The 24,502-nt window shown below is 42.7% G+C and overlaps 4 protein-coding genes across 4 annotated transcripts; 2 read left to right on the top strand and 2 right to left on the bottom strand.

Annotated features, from left to right (window-relative positions):
- Positions 1-56: 56 nt before the first annotated feature.
- On the top strand, positions 57-5,265 carry LOC114354302 (uncharacterized). Its single transcript, XM_028306608.1, has 6 exons — positions 57-274; positions 2,634-2,848; positions 3,410-3,613; positions 3,888-4,049; positions 4,587-4,726; positions 4,882-5,265. Exons 2-6 carry the CDS (start codon positions 2,819-2,821, stop codon positions 5,000-5,002), a joined length of 657 nt encoding a protein of 218 aa, XP_028162409.1. The 5' UTR covers positions 57-274; positions 2,634-2,818; the 3' UTR covers positions 5,003-5,265.
- Positions 557-4,650, bottom strand: LOC114354304 (coiled-coil domain-containing protein 103). Its single transcript, XM_028306610.1, has 3 exons — positions 4,585-4,650; positions 1,022-1,194; positions 557-733 (listed from the first exon to the last, which is right to left on the bottom strand). The coding sequence occupies exons 2-3, from the start codon at positions 1,162-1,164 to the stop codon at positions 622-624; spliced, it is 255 nt and encodes an 84-aa protein (XP_028162411.1). The 5' UTR covers positions 1,165-1,194; positions 4,585-4,650; the 3' UTR covers positions 557-621.
- On the top strand, positions 5,145-23,013 carry LOC114354300 (uncharacterized). Its single transcript, XM_028306602.1, has 15 exons — positions 5,145-5,369; positions 7,771-8,020; positions 8,520-8,694; positions 11,995-12,138; positions 12,626-12,771; positions 13,659-13,749; positions 15,965-16,128; positions 18,306-18,454; positions 18,981-19,069; positions 19,157-19,232; positions 19,316-19,424; positions 19,885-20,858; positions 21,316-21,418; positions 21,769-21,871; positions 22,316-23,013. Exons 2-15 carry the CDS (start codon positions 7,847-7,849, stop codon positions 22,486-22,488), a joined length of 2,670 nt encoding a protein of 889 aa, XP_028162403.1. The 5' UTR covers positions 5,145-5,369; positions 7,771-7,846; the 3' UTR covers positions 22,489-23,013.
- Positions 5,982-7,518, bottom strand: LOC114354303 (protein SREK1IP1). The gene is made up of 3 exons (XM_028306609.1): positions 7,296-7,518; positions 6,961-7,127; positions 5,982-6,694 (listed from the first exon to the last, which is right to left on the bottom strand). The coding sequence occupies exons 1-3, from the start codon at positions 7,407-7,409 to the stop codon at positions 6,526-6,528; spliced, it is 450 nt and encodes a 149-aa protein (XP_028162410.1). The 5' UTR covers positions 7,410-7,518; the 3' UTR covers positions 5,982-6,525.
- Positions 23,014-24,502: the final 1,489 nt, after the last annotated feature.

Genomic DNA, 24,502 nt, shown 5'->3' with positions numbered 1-24,502 from the left:
AGCTTAACGGATATACTACTTTATACTTTTTTTTTTTAAGAAACAATGTACAAAATACATAAAATATCTAAATAATGAAGTAATCTAAAGCTTACAGTAAGAAAATACAGGTTAACGAGTAGGTAGGGGTGTGACTGGACGTGACTGGATGGGTTTTTTTTTTCCCAAAGAGTAACAGGTTACTCGTTTTGGTGTGACTCGTTAGGAACAAGCGAGTAACATTCATATTCCATGCATGCATGCCACCACTGAGTCCGCAACTATTAGGAACTAGGTATGTAACATCGTAACAGCTATGTAGAGTTCAATTTTATAGTAACTTAAATTCGATTTTTGATAATTTTTATGATTCACACTAGTTATTAAATCAATAATTGTTAATTAAATTTTGCCTAACTTTGTAAAAATATATTTTGATCATTATACCGAATGTAAAAAAATAAAATCATAAACAACGATCTTTCTTTTCTTCTCTGATGCTGAAAAGTTAACTCCAGTGATCTTAACTTTTATAAAATTAAAACAAAAAGTGTTCAAGATCATAACACCTCTGTATTTAAATGGTGCATTCTAATTCTAAATAAATACTGAACCACACGTTATAATTAACACAATATGCCACTATTCTTGGTCTTCCTTTTCTTTCGCTGCATACTGGTTCCAGCTTCTTTTGGCTTTGTTCTTAAAGTCACTTTTCTCCAAAGGTCGCAAGTGCGCTGCTGCTACGCGGTCCCTGAAATAAAAATGTAATTTAAATTTCATCTCCCTTGATCGCCTCTTACGACATCCACGGGAAAAGTGGGGGTAATTCTCTTTCTATTATGGCTGAGCCACCACTACAGTCCACACAACTAACTTGTAGTTAGCTATTTCTGTTAGCTAACCCTACTGCACAAAATCTTCATAGGTAAAACCACTCCCTCCCTGTACAATTGGTAGGGTAGTTTTGTATACCAGTCACCGTAAACCGTTTAAGTAAATAGTAAATAACAGTGTTAAAACTATTCAGATAGATACTCACGCAAACTCCTCATAAGACTTGGCAGTGTGAATGGCATCACATTTCACATCGTTGATCTGCCAGTGCTTTCTGTCTTCCGCCACACAGTCCCGCAACTGGCTCTCCATGGCCGCAATATCATCTGCGCTCAATGGCTTATTCATTTTAATTTGATAATCACAAATTACACCCTCCTACAACAGAACAACAATGGATTATTGAAATTGACAATATTTGGTAAATAAATACGTTGCCATAGCGACAGTCTTACGTAACCATGCCAACAACTTATTCGTTTATTCAATAAAGGCTTTACGTCAACATGATTATTTTTTCCTAGTTTAGTGGACAGTAGCATGATAATAATTATCAGTTATGTAAGACCTCCTTACTATACCGGCATCTATTTTAAATATTTTTTTTAATTAAAGTCTTACCAGACCGCTTATTTAGATAATGAAATAATTCCTCCATGCCAGATAGGTCATACCACAGATAATATAATACTAGTGTCATACTTAGTCAGTCATTTATTTTTATAGACCAAAACAAAGTAGTAAATTAAAACAATTGAGTTATTTTAGACCAATAATGGTAAAGACCATCTGAAATTGTTGATATTGCCTACTTTACTTGAAAACATGACGAAGTAGTATTGTAGCACCTCTTACTGAGCGTTGTTGAACAAACATTATTACGCTCCAAACATTTCATTGGTATTAGTAGACCGATCGAACGTTATACCACTATCGGTTGCTCTTGCTAGCAATTTACTTGATTTTTTTTAGGGAAAGGCGATGGAAATATTTTCCCATTATCTCGTAAATGTGAAATCTTTCTTTACTTATCTATGACCATTCTATGACTGAAAAAAATAGAGCTTCTTATTAAGTACTTGTTTGTGATGTGACTTGTAAAAATAAAGTAAATTAATGTGTACAAATTACAACAGGTAAAGGTGTAAAAGAAATAAGCAAAGTGAATTAAGTAACGGGGTGTTTTATTGATGAAAATCAGTAGTTAACATTTATTTATAAATTAATGTCTACCTCGAAGTAAAATACCTTCAACTTGAAACTTTAGGAGCTTCATAATAAATAAAGTTGTAGAGTTATAGTCGTGCGTGACCACCAGCTCCACCGCCGGATTACAGGACTTAGCTGGTTTAACCTAAACAGCTGTTATTATGGGCTTGCTGCGGTGTTTGGGATTGTGTAAGTGGTTTCATTTTAGTTTTAACTAGCCATTATACTATTATTGCTTTGCTTGTTTTTTTATCACACAACGTTTTTAAACAAACTTAAGGGTAACCGACGCCGCCATTCTGGAGAAAATATTATGTACTTAACGATCTACTTACTATCAGTTGGTTACATACTTAATTAAAATTTAATGCATGTCTGGTAATTGACCTGAACTTTCGTGTCTCCTAAAATTTTAATTTGACTAACTATTAAATGTTTTAAGATTAAACTTACGTTCTAACGTCACCTTAAGCAGTCCGTAGTTTACTTAATAAGTAAGCGTAGCCTGTTGTAGCCACTCTGTCTCGCTACGTCGCCAGTATTTCGGTACAACAAAACGCCTAAGTAAAGCCTAAAGTTTTATTTATTACCTACGTTTATTTTTACAGACACTATAGTTATCTTCAAGTTGAGCTTCTGCCGCAGCTCGGCTGAATATGAGATATTCCCTGGCTTCGACCTGAAAGCCATATACCCCAACACAGTGACGTCATCACCATCAACTACGACGTTACATACCACGGCGAAGACCTCGACCAGTTGGGAAGAAATCCAACTCCCTGAAATAAGTACCATGGCTAGTACTGAAACTACTATGACAAAGGTAAGTTTGTTAATGCTTTAAATGGCTGTTGAACCAGATATTCATAATGCATGAATACACCAAGATAACCACCAACAGGCAAAGATGGCGAGACCAGTGGCGGCGTAGCATGGGTCGGCACCCGGGGCGATCGCCCATCCGTCACAAGTCCTATGACACCCCCTGGTACCCCCCTAGGATTTTGGGGTTACCTACCGATTCAAAGATTGGACATAGACCAGATTTGCCATGCAGATGTGCCAGTGAGTACTAATCTGCGCGACTTGTGTCACCCCCTGATGCTTGGCACCCGGGGCGGACCGCCCCCACCGCCCCCGCCCCCCCCTTACGCCGCTACTGGGCGAGACATCTTAACGCCAGTAACATCCACCCACAACAACAAAGCGTAACGACTGGGAAGAAGAAGATGAAGATATCATAAATTATATTCTCTAAGTTAGGGCTTCCCAAACTTTTCTTTAGGTACTGTGACGCTTTTGGGAATATCGCAATTTTTTGCAAATTTGTGGTTTCTTACCTATGACGTATCTTAATTTATTTCAAAGGAACCTTCCATTTTAGACAACTACCACTACTCAAGAGCCCCTGCTCAACAACGCGCCCTACAAGCCCTACGTTTGCCCCGAAGAGGAGGTACCTCTGAGCATCGGCCCTTACGAAGTGCCGACGCAAAAGGACCTCGTGGTCCACATGAAGAAGATCTTGATGAAGATGTTCAAGAGCTACCATAAGAAGGCACTGTTCTTTTTAAACGACGTAATGAAGGTAAGACTCAGTATTGGCAATCAGATGATTAATCTCATCAGCGCCTAAGACCTCTGTGGAGTTCTGCAGGGTACCCAGTTTGGCCTCAAAGCCTTCCAGTCGGGTCCTGACCTTGACTGATCATTGATTTGATTCTGATTTGGCTTTCGGCCATGGTAATAAAGGTGAACATAATGCGAAAAGGCATCCTCTACCAGTTAACTTGCGATTTTATCTGTGGCACATGCCATCAATGAGAAAACTGTCGTTGCAACTTATTTTTTATCAATTTTAGGCAACAAGAGCAACTTCGCAGATTGAAAGGAGCTGTCCCATCAAAAGCAGGAACACGTACAAGCTGTGCGTGAGGCACGTCAGCAACCAGTGCCAGGTCATCACCAAGAGCTTCGTCACGTCGCTAGAGAGGCAGAGGCACGACGTGTCTGCCTTTACTGAGGTACGTTCGTGAGGTACCTTCGGGAATCTTGAAACTGCTGGGATAGCGAAGAATCGGGTAGTACTCAAAGTAGGACCAAAAATCACACAAATTTCAGAAATGTAGGAGAGACCAAGGTGGAGTACAACAACAACTAGCTACTTAAACCCCTTTAAGATTCCCATTGTTTTACACATAAATTATTTGATTTGATTTGTCTCCTTATTACTAAGTTACGTTACGTGGCATTTTTTGTCGCATGCTCGCTCTTGTAATATGCGTGGCAAACCTTCCGTTAGAGCACTTACCTACTCAATATCAAGTGAAACAAACCAAATTTTAACATTTCTACGCCAAGGATCAAATTTTTCGCTTTAAATTTCACCACGATGATCATGAACTTTATAAAATGCTCGGCGCGGCGTCGCGGTGTGGACAATGCCATGCTCACAGGTGACCCCCCGAAACAACGGATCTAGTCTAGATACTGGGTAGTCAGAATAAAATAATTTGAAAATTCAAATTTTTTCAAATTCAAATTCAAATTCAAACTCACAGGCTTCGATCTGCAACATGTCTTCCATGAAAGCTGACCCCGTCCAGCTGATCAAAACCATCGCCATGGAGGATGCGTCTCTTGAGTTCGCGCTGCCAGGGTTCTTGAGGCTACTCGGCGCCTGCTCAGTGTACTGTCAAAGGTGAACATATTATATATTATCTGTGATATTATCTAACTACCCACATAACAAAACCAGCAAAGTAGCGTGCATTATAGTGCTTCTTGCTTGATAGAGCAACTTCAAATCAAACCCAAGTAGGTAAAGTATACTTTTATTTTAATGCTTGTTTTCAGGACACCGATCACGGCACATTGGAAGAAACCGAAACGACACATGACTGATCAAGATCTCGTTATCAAGCACTTCTTAACCCGTAAAAACTATGCTCAACTGTTAAAAGAACACTTAACATAACATTTTGTTTTTGTTAAAAAATACTTATTATTTTTTGTGTGAACGCAGTCAAGTATGAAGTGAATTAGCAATCTCGTGAACGCACCTGTTGATCGATCGAGCTTTCACGCGTTCCGCATACCGGCCGCTAGATGGCGACACCATCAATGAACTTTTGACGTGAACTTGATTGGAACTTGAATAACTTAACCAAAATATCTAAGCTTTTTGTGTGATGTGAATAGTGATAGCCGTGGGAACTGATAACAAACTGTAATTTAATTAAAATACAATACGTGAGAAATGCTTTAGTTTGTTTTAAACCCCCGCAACAATATATCTTGGGGCTTAATTTGGGAGAAAACGCTGAAATTCCACAGGATCTATGGTGAGTAATGTTACTTTTTCTATGAGAATGCCTCGATTTATCAGAAAAACTTATGTCTCAACCTATTTGTATTGAAAATAAGTTGTAGTGCGTGGGAAAACAAACATTTTTAATAATGGGGAAAGTGAAGTGTGTACCCTACTTTCTATCAGTAGCTATGGGGTGTTTTGGTCCAAAGAAAGTGTAGGCAAAACCTGCATTTCAAGTGCTGCTTTGTAATTTAATATATTTTAAACCTACATACAAATTACGATTCATTTCTTTATTAAACTAATAGAAAATTAATCAGTTTTCCTCTTCAATTGACCAACTAATTTGAAATAACTCTTTCTATGTACATAACAAGTAAAATCAAGACTTTAATTAGCTGTAATCAACTGTTTAATATTTTTAACAGAATATAGCTAAAATAGCTTTTATTTACTTATTTATCTGGCTAAAGAATCCTTTCTATTTATCTAATCCAAATAAATATTAACTTAAGAGCCACATTCATTTATATAAACAAAGGCAAATCATACATCTCTATTAGATGCTATATGTAAAAAAAAATATTGTGGTATTTATTAATATGAATTAATAACAAAATGTTTTCTGATTTATGTTTATTCGTTGCTGGTTAACATCACATATTTTACATGCTGAGGTATTTATTTATTGCTTAAAATAGGGTTCAAATTTGTTTACTATAATAAAATTCATTTAGGCATGTTCAATTAGTAATACATAGGTATTCCATATTACCAGTAAATGTACTGTTTGTAAAATTTAAAATAGACTATTGATTCTTCATTGTATGCTACATACAAAATATAAAAATGTACAAACTGTAATGATTCTTCTCATCTCAAGACTGCAATACTATCTAATCGTTAGTGCCATAACAAAATAATAAAACACAGAAAAAAGATTCATAACAGAGATAATAACACAGATTGTGTACAACTCATTGATATTAATGTGGTAGTATAATGGAAACTTAACATTATTCAATACACTTATTGTAAAATCAGTCAATTATTTATGGCCTACACACAAATATTTGTCTAAAAACCAACACAACTTTTTTAATAGTCAGCCTTGATTATTGCTAATAAGTTCCCTGCCACATGGGTCACACACAGTTAAATTAGACCTAAATCTTATTTCTTAAATGTCATTTTCTACTTTTCTTATCTTTACGAGATTTCTTAGATTTTTTCGACTTCTTTGATTCTTTCTTTTTGTGTTTCCTTCTCTTCTTTCTATCTGAGTCACTGCTGTCTGATGAAGTGGAAGATGATGATGATGATGACGATGAAGTGGTGCTTGAAGTACTTGATGATCTGTTGAAACAAAATTTCTGTTTTAAAAACCAGTCATAAGTTATGACAAAAATGGCTTTGAGCAAAGTAAATGAGCATCTAATTTATGGTATTAATTAAAATAATAAAAAGAATTTGTCTCAGTAATTAATTATATATATTCGGCCATTCATAAAGTAAGTGGAACTAGTATTGACAGAAAAACTGCTCAACAATGGCTTTGGAATTTATCAGAATGAATATGATTAAATAATAATTTCTGTAATGTCTAATTACTAGTTGTTTACCTCTTGCGCTTTTTACTCTTTTTCTTTTCTTTAGCCTTCTGTAGTTTTTCCTGCAGCTTCTGCCGTAGTTCAGCCTCCCGCAGAGTCTGCAGCGGAGTTGCATATTCCTGCTCACTGTCACTGCTTGTGCTACTCACATCTAACACTATCTCTTTGTTTGGGTCTACCTAATGACAACAAAATTGTTTAATTAGTATTGCAATGCCATGTTGTGTTGAACAGAAAAAAAAAGTACATTTCTGTGATTGTTTTCTTAGCTGTCTTATAATCTAAAAAATATATAATTAGTTTATTTAACTAGTTGAGAGTATTGAAAACTATAAATAAAAACTTACTTTGATAAAGTTTCTACATTGGAATGTGAGGTGGCCAGCATAACCACACTTTTTGCAAGCAGCTCTTGAAGTCTCCTTGCCGAATTTACTAACTAAATCAGTATAATTAGACATTATCAGTTGAGTTACGAATTTAATACAGAAATATCTAGAAGAGAAACGGAAGGAAAATAAAATTAGCAACAAAAGTGACGTGAAACTCGAACGAGAACTGTCATAAACGTCAGCCGCGTCAAAAATGCGTTCCGTTCCACGGAGTTTCTAATTAAAAAAAAAAGTTTTGCCTATCGACGTGCACGGCCATTAAAATACGATTTCGTAGTGTATTAATTTGATTAAATAACTAAACAATATAAAAATTGGTAGTAATTAGCGAGTCCAAAAAATGGTTAATGTTTGATTGAAGAATGGAACGTTTCGCGTTTCCTATCACGCATCTTGCGATTGCAGAAATAAATCTTTCATCTTCCTCCAGGTAGCGAAAATTCGAAAATAATGCGAGATCACCACAGTTTCAAGTTGAGCTAGCACTGAAATTGCGATGTACCGAAATGGCGGAGTTCCTCCCCCTGTGCGACGTGCTCTTCAACGTGATCTCGCTGGCGGGCTACTTCTGCGACGTGGTGTTCGACGTGGTCATGGGGTACGCGCTGCTGGAACGCGGGTATAAGGGCACCTTCGCAGCCGCTATATCGATTGTCATCACGTCGCTGCTTATTTCGCAGGTTTGTCGTCTATTTGAACACGAAAACATGATTTTTGAACACATAGCATTAAGTTAAAAATAAAACTGTTTAGCCCAAAGGTTGACTGGGAGAGAAATTCTTAAGCCTCATCAACTTTGTTTTCAACATGAGACCATCGAACTGGAACTATGTATTATTGTTCCCTCTGCAGCATAAGTGCCACTTGTGGTCTAAATTGAATAAATATTTTTGATTTTGAGTTGATTTTGCAATTCCTGTATGGAACATGGGCGTACCTACTCAGCTTCTGACCTAGAAGGGGGGCAGGTCATACCCAGCTTCTGACCAGATGTTTTAGGTCAGGTAGTTTGAGTTGGTTCCTTCAAAGGGGAACCGCTGCCCAACCCTGGACACGCACATGGCGAGGAATGCTAGAATCAGCTTGAACACCAATAAAAACAACCCAGTTCCTCTCCTACTAGAACCCGAAAACCTACCTTATTCTTTACTAACATAAGGTTTAATATCTTGAATCCAGGTGCTCTCTCTCCGCTGGTACCTACACGTGTGGTGGGCGGGCGAGGGCCGAAAGGGGCGCGCGCCCTGGCTGCCTGTGGTGCTGCACTGCCTCCAGCTCGGCGTGCTGTGGCGGTACGCGCGGCTACTGGTGCCAGTGGAGCTACGCCGTGTCAAGCATCAAGTGCGGGACCTGTGTGAGTAACTTAGCACTGTTAAAGACAGGGTTTCACTTCCAGCAAGGAACAATCGGGCGGCGTCAACCAATTTAATGAGTTTCATTAAGGTGATTGGTCATCTTCCATCAGTCGTCAGCTGAAAACGTCACTCCTTTTTCTAGCGGAGACTGTCTTTTGATGACAGCATTGAATGGAGAGCCAGCTTGTATGCTCTCTACCTCATTAACCACAGATATAGATATACCTATATCTGTGTCATTAACCAAGGGGCGCGCGCCCTGGCTACCTGTGGTACTACACTGCCTCCAGCTCGGCGTGCTGTGGCGGTACGCGCGGCTACTGGTGCCAGTGGAGCTCCGGCGCGTGAAGCACCAAGTCCGGGACTTGTGTGAGTAACTTAGCACTGCTAAAACAGGGTTTTTCACTTCCAGCAAGGGGCAACCGGGCGGCATCAACCAATTTAATGAGTTTCATTAAGGTGATTGGTCATCTTCCATCAATCGTCACAGCTGAAGACGTCACTCCTTTTTCTAGCGGAGACTGTCTTTTGATGACTGCGTTGAATGGAGAGCCAGCTTGTATGCTCTCTACCTCATTAACCAAGGGGCGCGCGCCCTGGCTGCCTGTGGTGCTGCACTGCCTCCAGCTCGGCGTCCTGTGGCGGTACGCGCGGCTACTGGTGCCAGTGGAGCTACGGCAGGTGAAGCATCAAGTGCGGGACCTGTGTAAGTAACTTAGCACTGTTAAAGAAAGGGTTTTACTTCCAGGGAACTTCGGGCGGCATCAACCAATTTAATGAGTTTCAACCAGGTGATTGGTCATCTTAGATCAGTCGTCAGCTGAAAACGTCACTCCTTTTTCTAGCGGAGACTGTCTTTTGATGACTGCATTGAATAGAGAGCCAGCTTTTATGCTTTTTACCTCATTTACCAAGGGGCGCGCGCCCTGGCTGCCTGTGGTACTACACTGCCTCCAGCTCGGCGTGCTGTGGCGGTACGCGCGGCTACTGGTGCCAGTGGAACTGCGACGGGTTAAGCACCAAGTGCGGGACCTGTGTAAGTAACTTCTTTTCAGTCATTTCGCTTTTGGAAGAACGGTCGAGGGTCACTTTGAGGCGTTCTCGTCCAAGTTCACTAAGAGTGCTAGTGGAGCTGCGGCGCGTCAAGCACCAACTGTAAGTAAGTAACATACGAGCACTGCTAAACACAGAACATCGACTTCCAGCAGGGAACTATCGGTCTGCATCAAAAATTCATCAAGATCATTGGTACCACTACTGAACAGAGGCGTCATCCAGTTATTTCTTACGGAAACAGTCACTGTATTGCCTCCCTAATACATCCACTTGAAAAATGTTCCCGCGTAATCCACGTTTGTCCAGCAATGGAGATGCTTTTGCACCTGATGTTCTTATGGTAAATAAATGACCTGATGATGATGATGACCCCCCAGGCATGCTCCGGCTGGTGCACGCGTTCTGCGAGGCGGCGCCGATGCTGCTGCTGCAGCTGCATGTCCTGTTCCGCGAACTTGCTAGACATCTATTTGTCTTAATTTTTTAAGATTTGTCCAACACAGCCACTTGAAGAATGCGCCGTCTTTACACCAATGGAGTTTCCTAAGGTGCTTGTGGAATCTAAATGACATGATGATAATCCCCAGGCATGCTGCGGCTGGTGCACGGGTTCTGCGAGGCGGCGCTGATGCTACTGCATGTCCTGTTTCGCAAGACATTTATCTATGTCTTAATTTCTTAATTTGTCCAACACAGCCACTTGAAAAATACGCAGTCTTTCCGCCAATCGAGTTCCCTGAGGTACTTGTACTAAATAAGCTGATGATGACTCCCCAGGCATGTTGCGGCTGGTGCACGCGTTCTGCGAGGCGGCGCCGATGCTTCTGCTGCTACTCCATGTCCTGTTCCGCGAACTCAGTAGACATTTATCTATTTGTCTTAATTAAGATTTGTCCAACACAGCCACTTGAAGAATACGCCGTCTTTACACCAATGGAGTTTCCTAAGGTGCTTGTGGAATCTAAATGACATGATGATAATCCCCAGGCATGCTCCGGCTGGTGCACGCGTTCTGCGAGGCGGCGCCGATGCTTCTGCTGCTACTCCATGTCCTGATCCGCGAACTCAGTAGACATTTATCTATTTGTCTTAATTAAGATTTGTCCAACACAGCCACTTGAAGAATACGCCGTCTTTACACCAATGGAGTTTCCTAAGGTGCTTGTGGAATCTAAATGACATGATGATAATCCCCAGGCATGCTGCGGCTGGTGCACGGGTTCTGCGAGGCGGCGCCGATGCTGCTGCTGCAGCTGCATGTCCTGTTCCGCGAACTCAGTAGACATTTATCTATTTGTCTTAATTAAGATTTGTCCAACACAGCCACTTGAAGAATACGCCGTCTTTACACCAATGGAGTTTCCTAAGGTGCTTGTGGAATCTAAATGACATGATGATAATCCCCAGGCATGCTCCGGCTGGTGCACGCGTTCTGCGAGACGGCGCCGATGATGCTGCTGCTGCAGCTGCATGTCCTTTTTCGCAAGACATTTATCTGTCTTAATTTCTTAAGATTTGTCCAACACAGCCACTTGAAGAATGCGCCGTCTTTACACCAATGGAGTTTCCTAAGGTGCTTGTGGAATCTAAATGACATGATGATGATCCCCAAGCATGCTGCGGCTGGTGCACGCGTTCTGCGAGGCGGCGCCGATGCTGCTGCTGCAGCTGCATGTCCTGTTTCGCAAGACATTTATCTATGTCTTAATTTCTTAAGATTGTCCAACACAGCCACTTGAAGAATACGTCGTCTTTCCAGCAATGGAGAGTTTCCTGAGGTGCTTGTGGAATCTAAATGACATGATGATGATCCCCAGGCATGCTGCGACTGGTGCACGCGTTCTGCGAGGCGGCGCTGATGCTACTGCATGTCCTGTTTCGCAAGACATTTATCTATGTCTTAATTTCTTAAGATTTGTCCAAGACAGCCACTTGAAGAATGCGCCGTCTTTACAGCAATGGAGAGTTTCCTAAGGTGCTTGTGGAATCTAAATGACATGATGATAATCCTCAGGCATGCTCCGGCTCGTGCACGCGTTCTGCGAGGCGGCGCCGATGCTTCTGCTGCTACTCCATGTCCTGTTCCGCGAACTCAGTAGACATTTATCTATTTGTCTTAATTGAGATTTGTCCAACACAGCCACTTGAAGAATATGCCGCGCACTCCCCGTCTTTCCAGCAATAGAGAGTTTCCTGGAATGCTTGTGGATACTAAATGACCTGATGATAATGATGATCCCCAGGCATGCTCCGGCTGGTGCACGCATTCTGCGAGGCGGCGCCGATGCTGCTGCTTCAGCTCCATGTCTTGTTCAGGGATGCGGAGCCCCCGCCCGAACCTGCTGACCCTGACCCTGGTGACGAGCCTTCAGGAGAGGTTCTGTTAGGTCAGTATCCCTCACTTTGTTGCTTTTGCTTATTCGCGCGCGAGATGAGAGAATTATTCCCGTTTTCACCATCAACCCCTAATTTTTAAGTGACCCCTGTAAACAAAATCCCTGCTATGTGTTAACCTTTTTGAATATTTTTGTTCTGGCGCTCTTTTAAACATTTTTATTGCAAAATGGCATAAACCAGTAACATATAAAGTAAACACACTGAAAGAAAATGACACCAGGCATTAAGTCGCTTTTAACATACGTAAGGTACTGAGTACATATGAGCTGGCGGCAGCCTCAGTATATTTACCGAATCAGCAGGTCAATAACCTATCACCACTACCACTATCGAAAAAATCCTTAATGAATTTTGCATGCAATTACATAATTGTAGACTAAATACCTAGTCCAGCAATCAATAATATTGGTTTTTAACAAAAGCCTTTTTGACATGGGTTTATTTGCCACAATATTCCTGACTTCCCCTTCGTTGCAGCCAACAAAGCGTTCGCAGAGCTGAACGTGATCTCGGCGTCATTGTCGCTGTTCTCGGTGTGCTGGGCGCTGGCCAGCTTCAGCAAGAATGTGCGGCTGCAGAATGTGCACCGGCTCGTCCTCACGTGGCTGGGAGTCATCTTTCAGGTACTTCTTCTTTTTTGATGATGTTGGCAATACACGTCGAGGTCGACTTGATTTGTGCCATTTTCGAGTATATACCTAAGTGATACGAGTTACAAAATGAGATCAAGTAATGATATAATGAAGGATGATAGATGATACCCCTTCCCACCCTTTGAGTCTCAGTAAAGTTGTGGTGCTGAGACCTCCTATGGACAACTTGAGAGAACCAGAAGAATCACGATGCACTGTTTTGCTTCACTTGCCCACACTCATGCACGTTCACGAACAGTTAATGGTTAATAATCCACCATTATTACACATTAATAGCCGCCCAAACACGAATTTGAGGAAATAAAACAAAACCGCTAACATGACGCTTCAGATTCCCGCTAAGAAGTCCTTCAGGTACTTATGCTCGAGGATTCTCCGTCACCATGGACGTACTCAGCTTTTGGTCAGGGGAGATACTTAAGAACGAAACATAAGTTGGGAAAATCTTTGCGGGAGACCTTTGTTCAGCAGTGGACGTCATTTGGCTGAAACGTGTTCGTTTCCAACTTTCTTACCGAAAACTAGCGGCCCGCCCCGGCTTCGCACGGTTGCAAGGTAATTTCTCGGCTTTTCTCTTGTATAAATATGCATGTTTGTTTTATACTTATAATTTATAAGTAAGTTTTGTTTATAAGTTATAAACCTTTCTCTTAAATCACTATCTATTAAAAAACCGCATCAAAATCCGTAGTTTTAAAGATCTAAACATAAGCACATAGGGACAGACAGACAAGAAAGCGACTTTGTTTTATAAATAAGTACTTAGTGAAGACTTCTTTCTGTAATGGATACCGATCTTATATTTTTGGCTTTTACTAAAAGGTTTTGTTTTGCTCATATTTTGTGATCTTTCGCAGTTCCTGTGGCGGCTGGGCACAATATCAGCGAGGGTGTGCGCGCTCACCGTCTACGCTCTAGTCTATGAATATTGGGTGTTCTTAGTTATAGGTAAGAAATGATACCATTATAATGGAGAATCACGAGTCTTAAATCGTCATTTATAATGAAGAACATTAGTACAACCCGATCGAACTAACTACGCACCTCGCTGGAATGCGACTCTCCCGTCCCTGTGACCCGACGAGTGTCAATGTGACGTCACGGCTGTCAGGTGCGCAGTAATGAAAAAAATATGAAAATGTTTTATCCCAACTAATATTATAAATGCGAAAGTAACTCTGTCTGTCTGTCTGTCTGTCTGTCTGTTACGCTTTCCCGCTTAAACCTCGCAACCGATTTTGATGAAATTTGGCATAGAGATAGTTTGAGTCCCGGGAAAGAACATAGGATAGTTTTGTCCCGGTTTTTGAAACAGGGACGCGCGCGATAAAGTTTTTCTGTGACAGACAAAATTCCACGCGGGCGAAGCCGCGGGCGGAAAGCTAGTTTGATAAATAAAGTGGATTAGCAAGATATTTTGGTAACCATCCTTTTAAGTATAGGAATACCTGTAGTAGGAGGTTACCGCTCTTCCAAAAGTATTAACATACATTCTTAGTTAGTGTGTTTGTGGACTTTGTGGTGTATTGAGTGAATTAGTGTGTTGTGTTGTGTTGTGAGTGGAGTGTTGTGTGTATTATATTATGTGTAGCAACATAGTTTAATTTATGCCATCCCATACGTCAAGTCGGATATCAATCAATTCGTCATATTTATTAGTAACTAGGTAGGTGTTAATTCATTAGATAGTTCTTGTTATGTTATATTCATAAGTAGTAAACTCGACAGCTTGACGTTTCGACTGTGTTGCTACAACCGTAATCAAAAGCAGACTGGTGGCTCGCAGCGTCATCCGATCGGGCGGGCTTGAAGATCTTCGACTACCCTCAAATTGTCACATTTCTATTTTGTGTTATTACCCTGTTAGTGATGTGACCACAACCCATGACATTTCCGTGACCTCAATTTGTTATTTTTATTTGTTGTTTTTTCTGTCTGTCTGTCTGTCTGTTACGCTTTCCCGCTTAAACCTCGCAACCGATTTTGATGAAATTTGGCATAGAGATAGTTTGAGTCCCGGGAAAGAACATAGGATATTTTTATCCCGGTTTTTGAAACAGGGACGCGCGCGATAAAGTTTTTCTGTGACAGACAAAATTCCACGCGGGCGAAGCCGCGGGCGGAAAGCTAGTTTGATAAATAAAGTGGATTAGCAAGATATTTTGGTAACCATCCTTTTAAGTATAGGAATACCTGTAGTAGGAGGTTACCGCTCTTCCAAAAGTATTAACATACATTCTTAGTTAGTGTGTTTGTGGACTTTGTGGTGTATTGAGTGAATTAGTGTGTTGTGTTGTGTTGTGAGTGGAGTGTTGTGTGTATTATATTATGTGTAGCAACATAGTTTAATTTATGCCATCCCATACGTCAAGTCGGATATCAATCAATTCGTCATATTTATTAGTAACTAGGTAGGTGTTAATTCATTAGATAGTTCTTGTTATGTTATATTCATAAGTAGTAAACTCGACAGCTTGACGTTTCGACTGTGTTGCTACAACCGTAATCAAAAGCAGACTGGTGGCTCGCAGCGTCATCCGATCGGGCGGGCTTGAAGATCTTCGACTACCCTCAAATTGTCACATTTCTATTTTGTGTTATTACCCTGTTAGTGATGTGACCACAACCCATGACATTTCCGTGACCTCAATTTGTTATTTTTATTTGTTGTTTTTATTCCTAACTAGCGGCCTTCGTACGCGTGGACCCCGTTTTACCCTTAGGGGTGAAGTTTTGAGTTTTTTAGGGTTTACCCGGAAAATTTTCAAACTTTTCTCGCTGTAGAAACCATCCTTGGACTTCAACAAACATTTAAAAAAAAGAATTAATAAAATTGGTCCAGGCGTTGTTGAGTTATGCGCTTACCAACACATTTTGCGATTCATTTTTATATTATAGAATACTAGCTTTCCGCCCGCGGCTTCGCCCGCGTGGAATTTTGTCTGTCACAGAAAAACTTTATCGCGCGCGTCCCTGTTTCAAAAACCGGGATAAAAACTATCCTATGTTCTTTCCCGGGACTCAAACTATCTCTATGCCAAATTTCATCAAAATCGGTTGCGAGGTTTAAGCGGGAAAGCGTAACAGACAGACAGACAGACAGAGTTACTTTCGCATTTATAATATTAAGTTGGGATGATAAATAACAATTCGTTACTCTCAGGTCTGCACTGGGTGTCCATGTTCTTATGGCTGATATCGCCCAAGAACGCGTTTCACGGCGAGCGCATCAGCCGGCCGCGCAAGGCCTACCTGTCCGCGCTCATCGCCTTCGTCTACGTGTTCGCCTACGTCAACCTGCAGGAGCTCAACCATAGGCAGAAGATGGTACGTTACCTTATGTGACTAGTAATATAACCGCCTCTGTGGTCTAGTGGTAAGTTAACCTGCTTCAGACGGACAGTGGGGGCAGATTTTACTGTTCGGTTTGGTTGGTGGTAGGGCTTGTTCTAAGTCCGCCTGGCTAGCTACCACCATCTTACCTAAGTCTGTCGCCATAACAACAATGTTAACAGCATTGTTGTGTTCCGGCAGTTATAGGTAAGATAGTCATTTCCTCCATGATTGAGGATTCCGGCCTACATACAGGAGCTCAAACACTGGCAGAAGATGGTACGTTGCACCTTATGCGGCTGGTAATAGATGCGTTATTGAATAGAATAGAATAGAATACCTTTATTCAGCATTAACATTTATTGCAACTTCTTCTCAATATCCACGGCGAGCATCAGCCGGCCGCGCAAGGCCTACATACAGGAGCTCAAACACTGGCAGAAGATGGTACGTTGCACCTTATGCTGCTGGTAATAGGGGCGTTATTGCAATTTCTTCACAATATCCACGGCGAGTGTCAGCCAGCAGTGCAAGGCCTACATACAGGAACTCAAACACCGCCAGAAGATGGTATGTTGAGGCAAAAAAAAGATGCTAAATAAATCCACTAAAATACCTATTTTGTTAAAAATTAATTTGGAAAAAAAAAACACTATTTTCATCGCCAATAAATTTTCTCAAAGTGAGAACCAATTCTCACGTGACGTTCTACCACAATATTAAACTATGGTTCAACTGTAGGATACAACTTGCAGAAGCTGACTTCCGCAAGCTGTTGTATTGTATATAGCTGTGGCAAGCCAACTTTTGCAATGTGCGTGATCGATCGCTTTGGCGTGAAATATTTTTCTCACTACTTTTGATTGTTAGCGCAGGCACAGAATAATAATAAGTACTACCACAGAATAATAATAAGTTACTACGTTTACTTCGCGAAGGTGTTTAAAAAAATGTATGCTCAAATCTGTTCAATGTCATTGACAATATGGTATAATTTAGCCTGCCTCAAGAGTCAAGCACCATTTTGTTGACAAACGTCAGTGATCGGCACTGCGCCGAAGCTCTAGGACTGACTTCGGTAAAATGATGTGACGTAAGGTGCCAAACTGCGGAAAATGGCGGAGGAAATACATGATTTAGCATGAATTATCATGAATATTAACTACTTAATTACCTCTCAGTGTCTTGAGGCAACTTAAAAATATTATTATTTAGGCAAGTAAATACTGCACAGTATTTAGTAGAGATGAGACGTATTTACTAGAACAGATCCACACACTAGGTATTTTACAGTACTAAGTGGCACCTATTCCAATTTTTAAAATACTTAATCCACCTAGTATTTTTTAAATTACACGATTTCCGACCCTACCATCAAAGTAATAGAGGTTATTATTGTATAATCCGTAGTCGTGTATTACGCGCACCGCGTATTTCTCGCTAAGCTTATGTGCGAACGTAGAGATTCACTCCGTCTCTGTCTGACAAACAAATTTGAGCGCAGGCAGGTGTGAGATAGGAATAGCCTGTTGAAGTATGAAGGGAGGATATCAATAAATCAACAGCCAGCAAAAACATTATTATTCAATTTCAAATTGCATTATTAATACTACGGTTGTATCTTTTCAAAGAAAATTGTATTTTAAAGTCATAATACGTGGATTAGTCCGCACTAGTCGCGTCAAGTGTGGTAAGTTACTACGTACTAGGTGGAATAGGTATTTGGATCAAGTATTAATATATACTTGGAATAGGTGCACCTAGTATCAAATTTACCTAGTATAACCCATCTCTAGTATTTAGTACACCAATTTCTTTATTTTCTTCCATCATACACAAGAATACGCGTGCGAAAGAATGTTGAAACATTGACTCACGCATGGCCTTGTCGAATAGTATCCTGTAGGTGGGCCGTCGTGCGTGTTTTGTTTTAGATGTAAACACGCGGAGATGAACAGGCCTGGCTCAGGGGACATTTTTCGATCAAACATAACACTCCACTTTCCCGCCACGTGGCGTTTTTGTTTATTTCTTTGGTTTTTTCGCGCAAGTGACGTTCTATTTTCAAACATGACGCTCTACTTTCCCGCCAAGTTGCGTTTTTTTTTTTCACTATGGCGTCAAGTAGTTTGCACGCTTTCATCTATTTCACTTTTCCTCTATTCCCCCAGGTGACGTTCTACTGCGTAATGTGCGTTGAGAACTGGCTGTTGTTAACGGCTTGGTGGTGGTCGGGCCGCGCGCGCCGGCCCGCGCCGCTGGCCGCCGCCGCCGCCGCTGCCTTCGCGGCGGGGCTGGCGTTCATGCTGCTGTATTATAGGTACGCTGAGAACAGTTATACCACCTATACAGGATCATACGAATAAAAGCAATAAAGTGCCGGTATTTAAGGATTGAACACACTCTTCCCGTGATATTTTAAGAGGTCGCATTCATGCTGCTAAAAATTATGCGCCGCCGCTAAAGTTATTTGTTTGTTTAAGCCATAAAGTTACTTGGGTTACTCACAGTGTCACTTATTGGCATTTGGATTGAACGCCTGCTACGATGATATCTGACCAGTGTCCACTCTTTCCGTGATATTTTTATGTCGTATTCTTGCTGCTCTATTATGCGCCGCCCGCGTTTATGCTGGGTCATGTGGATATATGCAGCCGTTAAACGGTATTTAAAGGTTGAGTTCCTTCTACCTCCTTATTTATTTTATACATTTTGCATGGTATGATGTGGCGCATTAGGGCAGTCTTGTAGGGAATATGCATACAGAGGGGCTCAAATTCTTGTAACGTTGTTCAAAACTTGATTCGGTGATAAATTCCGGTACGAACCTCATCTTTCTTTTTCAGATATTTCCACGTAAGAAGATTAGGTTATATGCTAGGTGAAAATAAACAAGGCACAAATAGTACAAATGCTTCATCCCAAAATAAAAATGGTAAGTCTATTCGTTTCACCCATAAAATATGAAGTAATTAAAGTCTGCCATCATGTTTTTTACTAATGCATAATAAAATATTTACAGGTAAGTCGTCACAAGCAGATAACGCGGCAATACCAGGCGTATTCAATTGTAGGTTCTCCAATCCAGTCAGCAATAGGTAAGAAACCATTCCCATAATTTAGATATCTTCTACGTTAATACTTTATTGCTTTAACAAGTATATTTATTACTTTTTAACAGTGCTGCCAATGGAAGAAAGAAGAAAAAGCCGACGTCATTTGTCCCTCCCCCCGCCGCACCTGCGGCCGCTTTCTGGAGGCGCCCTCTGCCGGCCGCACACAATCATCACGTAAGCAAAGAAATTGTTTTATTTTATTTGGAATAACAAACAATTTATTGCAATTGCATTTCAGCAGTTGCAAATACAACTGCTGAAATGTCAAAAAAAATCGCGTGCGCGTACGCACTTGAAGATCTCTTCTCATTAATAGACTTGAACCTTTAACCCAGTGGTTCCCAAACTTATTTAGTCTACTGCCCACTTTGAGAATAAATTATTTTTAGCGCCCCCCATTTTTGTAGTCAAGAGTCGAGCTCAGTCGATGTCTAAGAGTCCTCCTAGTAGATGACGCCTCCCAAGCCTCTACACAACGTCCCGATTTTTTCTGGGTCTCTTACCGCCCCCCTTCAAGCCTGCAGCGCCCACAAGGGGGCGTTATCGCCCACTTTGGGAAAGACTGGATCATCTGCTCTCTCTGAAAACCAGTAAAGTTTAAGTAGAAGAAAAATAATTTATTATTTCTTTACAGGGTGGGTCCTCCGAAAACGAAGGCTCAAGCGTAGGTTCCCGCGTAAACATCCAACAAAAACTGCAAGAGAAGAAACAGAAGCAACTCGCCGAGTTACGAGTTATAGAGGAGGAGATCAAGCAAGGGAAACTGGCCAAAACCACACCAGTTGCTGCCGAAGAAATATACAGCAGCTTACAGCGGCAGCCCATACCTCGAGCCAAAACCCATGCCGAACCCCCCGCCTGGCCCACCATAGAAATTACCCACTCGTATCAAAACTACCCCGTTCTACCACATACCTGCAACATTTACCCCACTTACACAGAAATAAAACCAGAATACACGGTCCAGAACTTCCCCACTGCAGAAAATAACACAAACGATCTCAACGATCCGCTAAAATTGCGTCGAATGCCAAATAGATACGACAACACCAGAACGTTTTACGAAAACCCAGCAAATATAAGAACTGACGTCAACAGGACGCCTTTACGATCTCCAAATTACTTAGCGTTAGGTGAAACTAGGACTTACGATACGAACGGCTGCGGAAGCCCTCGTAATGTCCTAAACAGTAGTCCACGAACGTATATACCCGATGTATCGAACAATAACTATGAAAGCACACCGTTAGATAAGCCTCGGATACAGAATAACATTTACGGGGAGAACCAAATAGGGGAGTATTCTGGGTACTGCGAGAGCAGTCAGTACCCGAAATACGAGTCGAAAGAGGAGTACGTTTCGGCGTTGCATACCGCTTTAGCTAACGTCCAAAGCATCGACAATATTAGGAGTACGTATAACGAGGGTGCGTGTAACCAGTACGGGCAGAATTGCGAGAGGATGTTTCCTTACCCGGGTTTAGCTGGGAAGAAGATGGAACAGATGAGGAAACTGCAACGGTGTAGGACACCGGAGATATTGCTGGCTCCTCATTACTTGGAAGGCTGCAACCGGCAAGTCTGCTGTCATTGGGGGCCGCCTTACACGTGAGTACCATCCATGCTTTAATGTTTTTGTAGCTTTTTAAGAAGAATATTAGTTAATTGTGCAAGTTGCTCTTCTCAGGCGAAGTTATCCCTCGAACTTATATCTTGACACAAAGGTGTCCCTAAAACTCCGCCTCCAAAGTATGAACGTACACTCGTAATACGCGTGAGCAGCAGCGACTTGTATGACTCAATAATTTTTATTCACTTTTCAAATGTGCCAACAATACCCTCCAAAAAGTTAGAGAGCGTGACTAAAAAACACCTTCCCGCTATTTTACAAGCTTTTATTTACTTTCACATGACGTTTAGATTGAGACTATCCTCCACTAACACCATTGCACTGTGTTCAAGACCGCAAGAAGGAAGAAGAGAACGCGAAAACAGCTTCCCTCTATTCCTGTACCTGGGCTCTTGTTTTTACCCTCAACTTATACCATTTAACTGTTGTATACAGAACCCGCAAGAAGGAAGAAGGTGCGGCCAGCAGCGGCGAAGAATCCAGCCCTGACGGGCCCACGCGTGACACGCCGCGACCGCCCAGCGATATTGACAGCCAGGTACGTAACTATTAACTTATACAGCAACTACCCTCAAGTAAAGGGACCGAAAAACCACTGAATATCCTTATGAATTAATTGTTATGTACCTACTCGTTCGTTTGTTTCACACACGATCAATGCTGGTAAAAGCCTAAAACTTAGTCTCCTTCTGTCTCTGGGGGATACTATGAAAGATGGCAACCTTCAAGGAGTGATATGCTAAGTGACCCAACATTGGGAGACCTTGGGAAACCATTTTTTTTTTATGCATAACAAGGCAGGTATTTGACCACAATCGCACGTGATGTTAAGATTTGGTACAAGTATTTTTGTTATTAACATTTCCTTATCTATTTTTGTCCTCACAGATCTCCTTGCCGCGATCGTACACGCTGCCAAGAGAATTCCGCTACTGGCGACGGAGGCCGCGCCTGCGAGACGCTCACGTTCCTAGCAACAACAGTAGCGATGGTAAGTTTGAGTATTCTACTGTGGTTGTGAACTGTGACGTTTTCACCAATAAAATGTAGTACCAGGTGCCAAGGCAGTGCTTAGTTACCAGATGCACTAAGGTTTTGAACGTCTGGACCAAACCGGTCGATCGCAACTGCGTTTCCACGATCGACACGAATCCGACTCCCTTACAGCAACCATTAAGGTTCTTTCAAATTAGACGTTTTCAGCAGGATGTCTGTCGTGCGTTTGCAAGACTGCACATTGACTATTGATAATTATCCATTTTATTCCGACGCAGTTGAGTTGTCATACCTGCAAACGCACGACAAACGTCCAGCTCATAATAACATCTAATTTAAAAGAGCTCTTAGGGTTTTCTAGTGTCCACCATAATTTGGAATATTCTCGCCTTGCTCTATTGCCATACCTCTGTGTAAATTCTTCCATTCACCTTTCTAGGTGACGTAGACAGCGCAGACAACGACAGCGACCACCGCTCCAACTGCTCGGCGTCGTCGCAGTTACAAAGCGCGGCCTACGACGCCTGCCCCTACGCGCCCGACATGCTGCCCGCCGCCGAGCGCCGCCGCCGCGCGCGCCGCCCCGGGCCCAAGCCCGAGACCAAACTATAAGCAACTATAAGGCAGCCTGACCAAACTGCAGCTGGAGCACCCCTGGTCGTTGCTTCTGGACTGACTAGGACGAGTCATTAGCTGCACCCAGCAGCATTCCAGAAATCTAGGACAGAATCTGGAACGCACGCCCAAGATCTAGTGCCAGATACCTCTGCACCCAGCGTCATGTGCTCTGGGCTAACCAGGACCAATGGGCTAGGTCAACAACCCAGCGTCCTTGGAATCTTGAAGAGAATCTGGGACAGATCTCAGCAGTCTGATAGAATCTGGAGCCCAAGCGTCCCACACCGGCTGCATCCAGCGTCATAGGTTCTAGGCTGATTGGGAAGCGTCATCTGCTTCCAGGGCCGATCTCTCCTGCTCCAACTACTCGTCGTCACAGTTACAAAGCGCGGCCTACGACGCCTGCCCCTACGCGCCCGACATGCTGCCCGCCGCCGAGCGCCGCCGCCGCGCGCGCCGCCCCGGGCCCAAGCCCGAGACCAAGTTATAAGGCAACCTGACCAAACTGTAGCTGGAACACCCCTGAGCCCCGATTACATTAGTCGTTCAACAGCGTACGTCAGCTGTTTTGACCAATCGTATCGCAGAATCGAGAAGCGTGTCTGGATTGTTGACGTTAAAAGTTACCGTAATCGGGACTCTTGACTGACTAGGACAAGCCAAGCCTCCAACTGTACCCATTTCAGCAATCTAGAACAGAATCTGGAACGCACGCCCAAGATCTAGTGCCAGATACCTCTGCACCCAGCGTCATGTGCTCAGGGCTAACCAGGACCAATGGGCTAGGTCAACAACCCAGCGTCCTGGGAATCTTGAAGAGAATCTGGGACAGATCTCAGCAGTCTAATAGAATCTGGAGCCCAAGCGTCCCACACCGGCTGCATCCAGCGTCTTAGGTTCTAGTCTGATTGGGAAGCTTCATCTGCGTCCAGGGCCTATCTCTCCAGCTCCAACTACTCGTCGTCGCAGCTGCAGAGCGCGCCCTACGACGCCTGCCCCTACGCGCCCTACATGCTGCCCGCCCGAGACCAAGCTGTAGCTGGACCACCCAGGGTCCTGGGCTCATTGGGATAGACCAAACAGCAGAGGCCAGGCCTTCAGCTGCATCCAGCAGCCAGTAATTTAGGACAGAATCTAGTAACCAAGCCCGAGACCAAGCTATAAGCAACTATTAGTCAGCCTGACCAAACTGTAGCTGGAGCACCCCTGGTAGTTCTGGACTGACTAGGACGAGTCATCAGCTTCACCCAGCAGCATTCCAGAAATCTAGAACAAAATCTGGAACGCCCAAATCTAGCGCCCGACACCTCTGCACCCAATGTCATGTGCTCCGAGACAAAACTATAAGCCAGCCTGACCAAACTGTAGCTGGAGCACCCCTGGTCGTTGCTTCTGGACTGACTAGGACGAGTCATCAGCTGCACCCAGCAGCATTCCAGAAATCTAGGAAACAATCTGGAACGCACGCCCAAGATCTAGCGCTTGACACCTCCTCTGCACCCAGCGTCATATGCTCTAGGCTAAAAGCTAAACTATAAGCCCACGGGGCAGCTAGACTTCTGGTCTGACCAGGGTAGGCCAGACCATCAGCTGCACCCAGCAGCATCCCAGAAATCTAGGACAGAATCTGGAACGCCCAAATCTAGCGCTTGACACCTCTGCACCCATTGTCATGTGCTCTAGGCTAAAAGCTAAACTATAAGCCCACGGGGCAGCTCGACTTCTGGTCTGACTGGGATAGGCCAGGCCATCAGCTGCATACAACAGCGCCCCAGTAATTTAAGATCTGAACCCGTACCGAAATTAAGCGTCCGTCACATCCGCTGCATCCAGCGTCATGTGTTTTGGGCTGACCAGGACCAATGGGCTAGGTCAACAACCCAACGTCCTAGGAATCTTGAAGACAATCCGAGACTCTCGCCGTGGACTAAGCTGTAGCTGGATAGTGTACCAGGACTTCAGCTGTTCCAGTCCAAAGCTTACAAAATCATATAAGAACCTTACAGAT

Source organism: Ostrinia furnacalis, unplaced genomic scaffold (assembly GCF_004193835.3).
Source record: "Ostrinia furnacalis isolate ACB-3 unplaced genomic scaffold, ASM419383v2 OfSCF2039, whole genome shotgun sequence".
NCBI lineage: Eukaryota > Metazoa > Arthropoda > Insecta > Lepidoptera > Crambidae > Ostrinia > Ostrinia furnacalis.
Note: the sequence above shows the minus strand (reverse complement) of the source record. Positions and strands in the feature narration are given on the sequence as shown.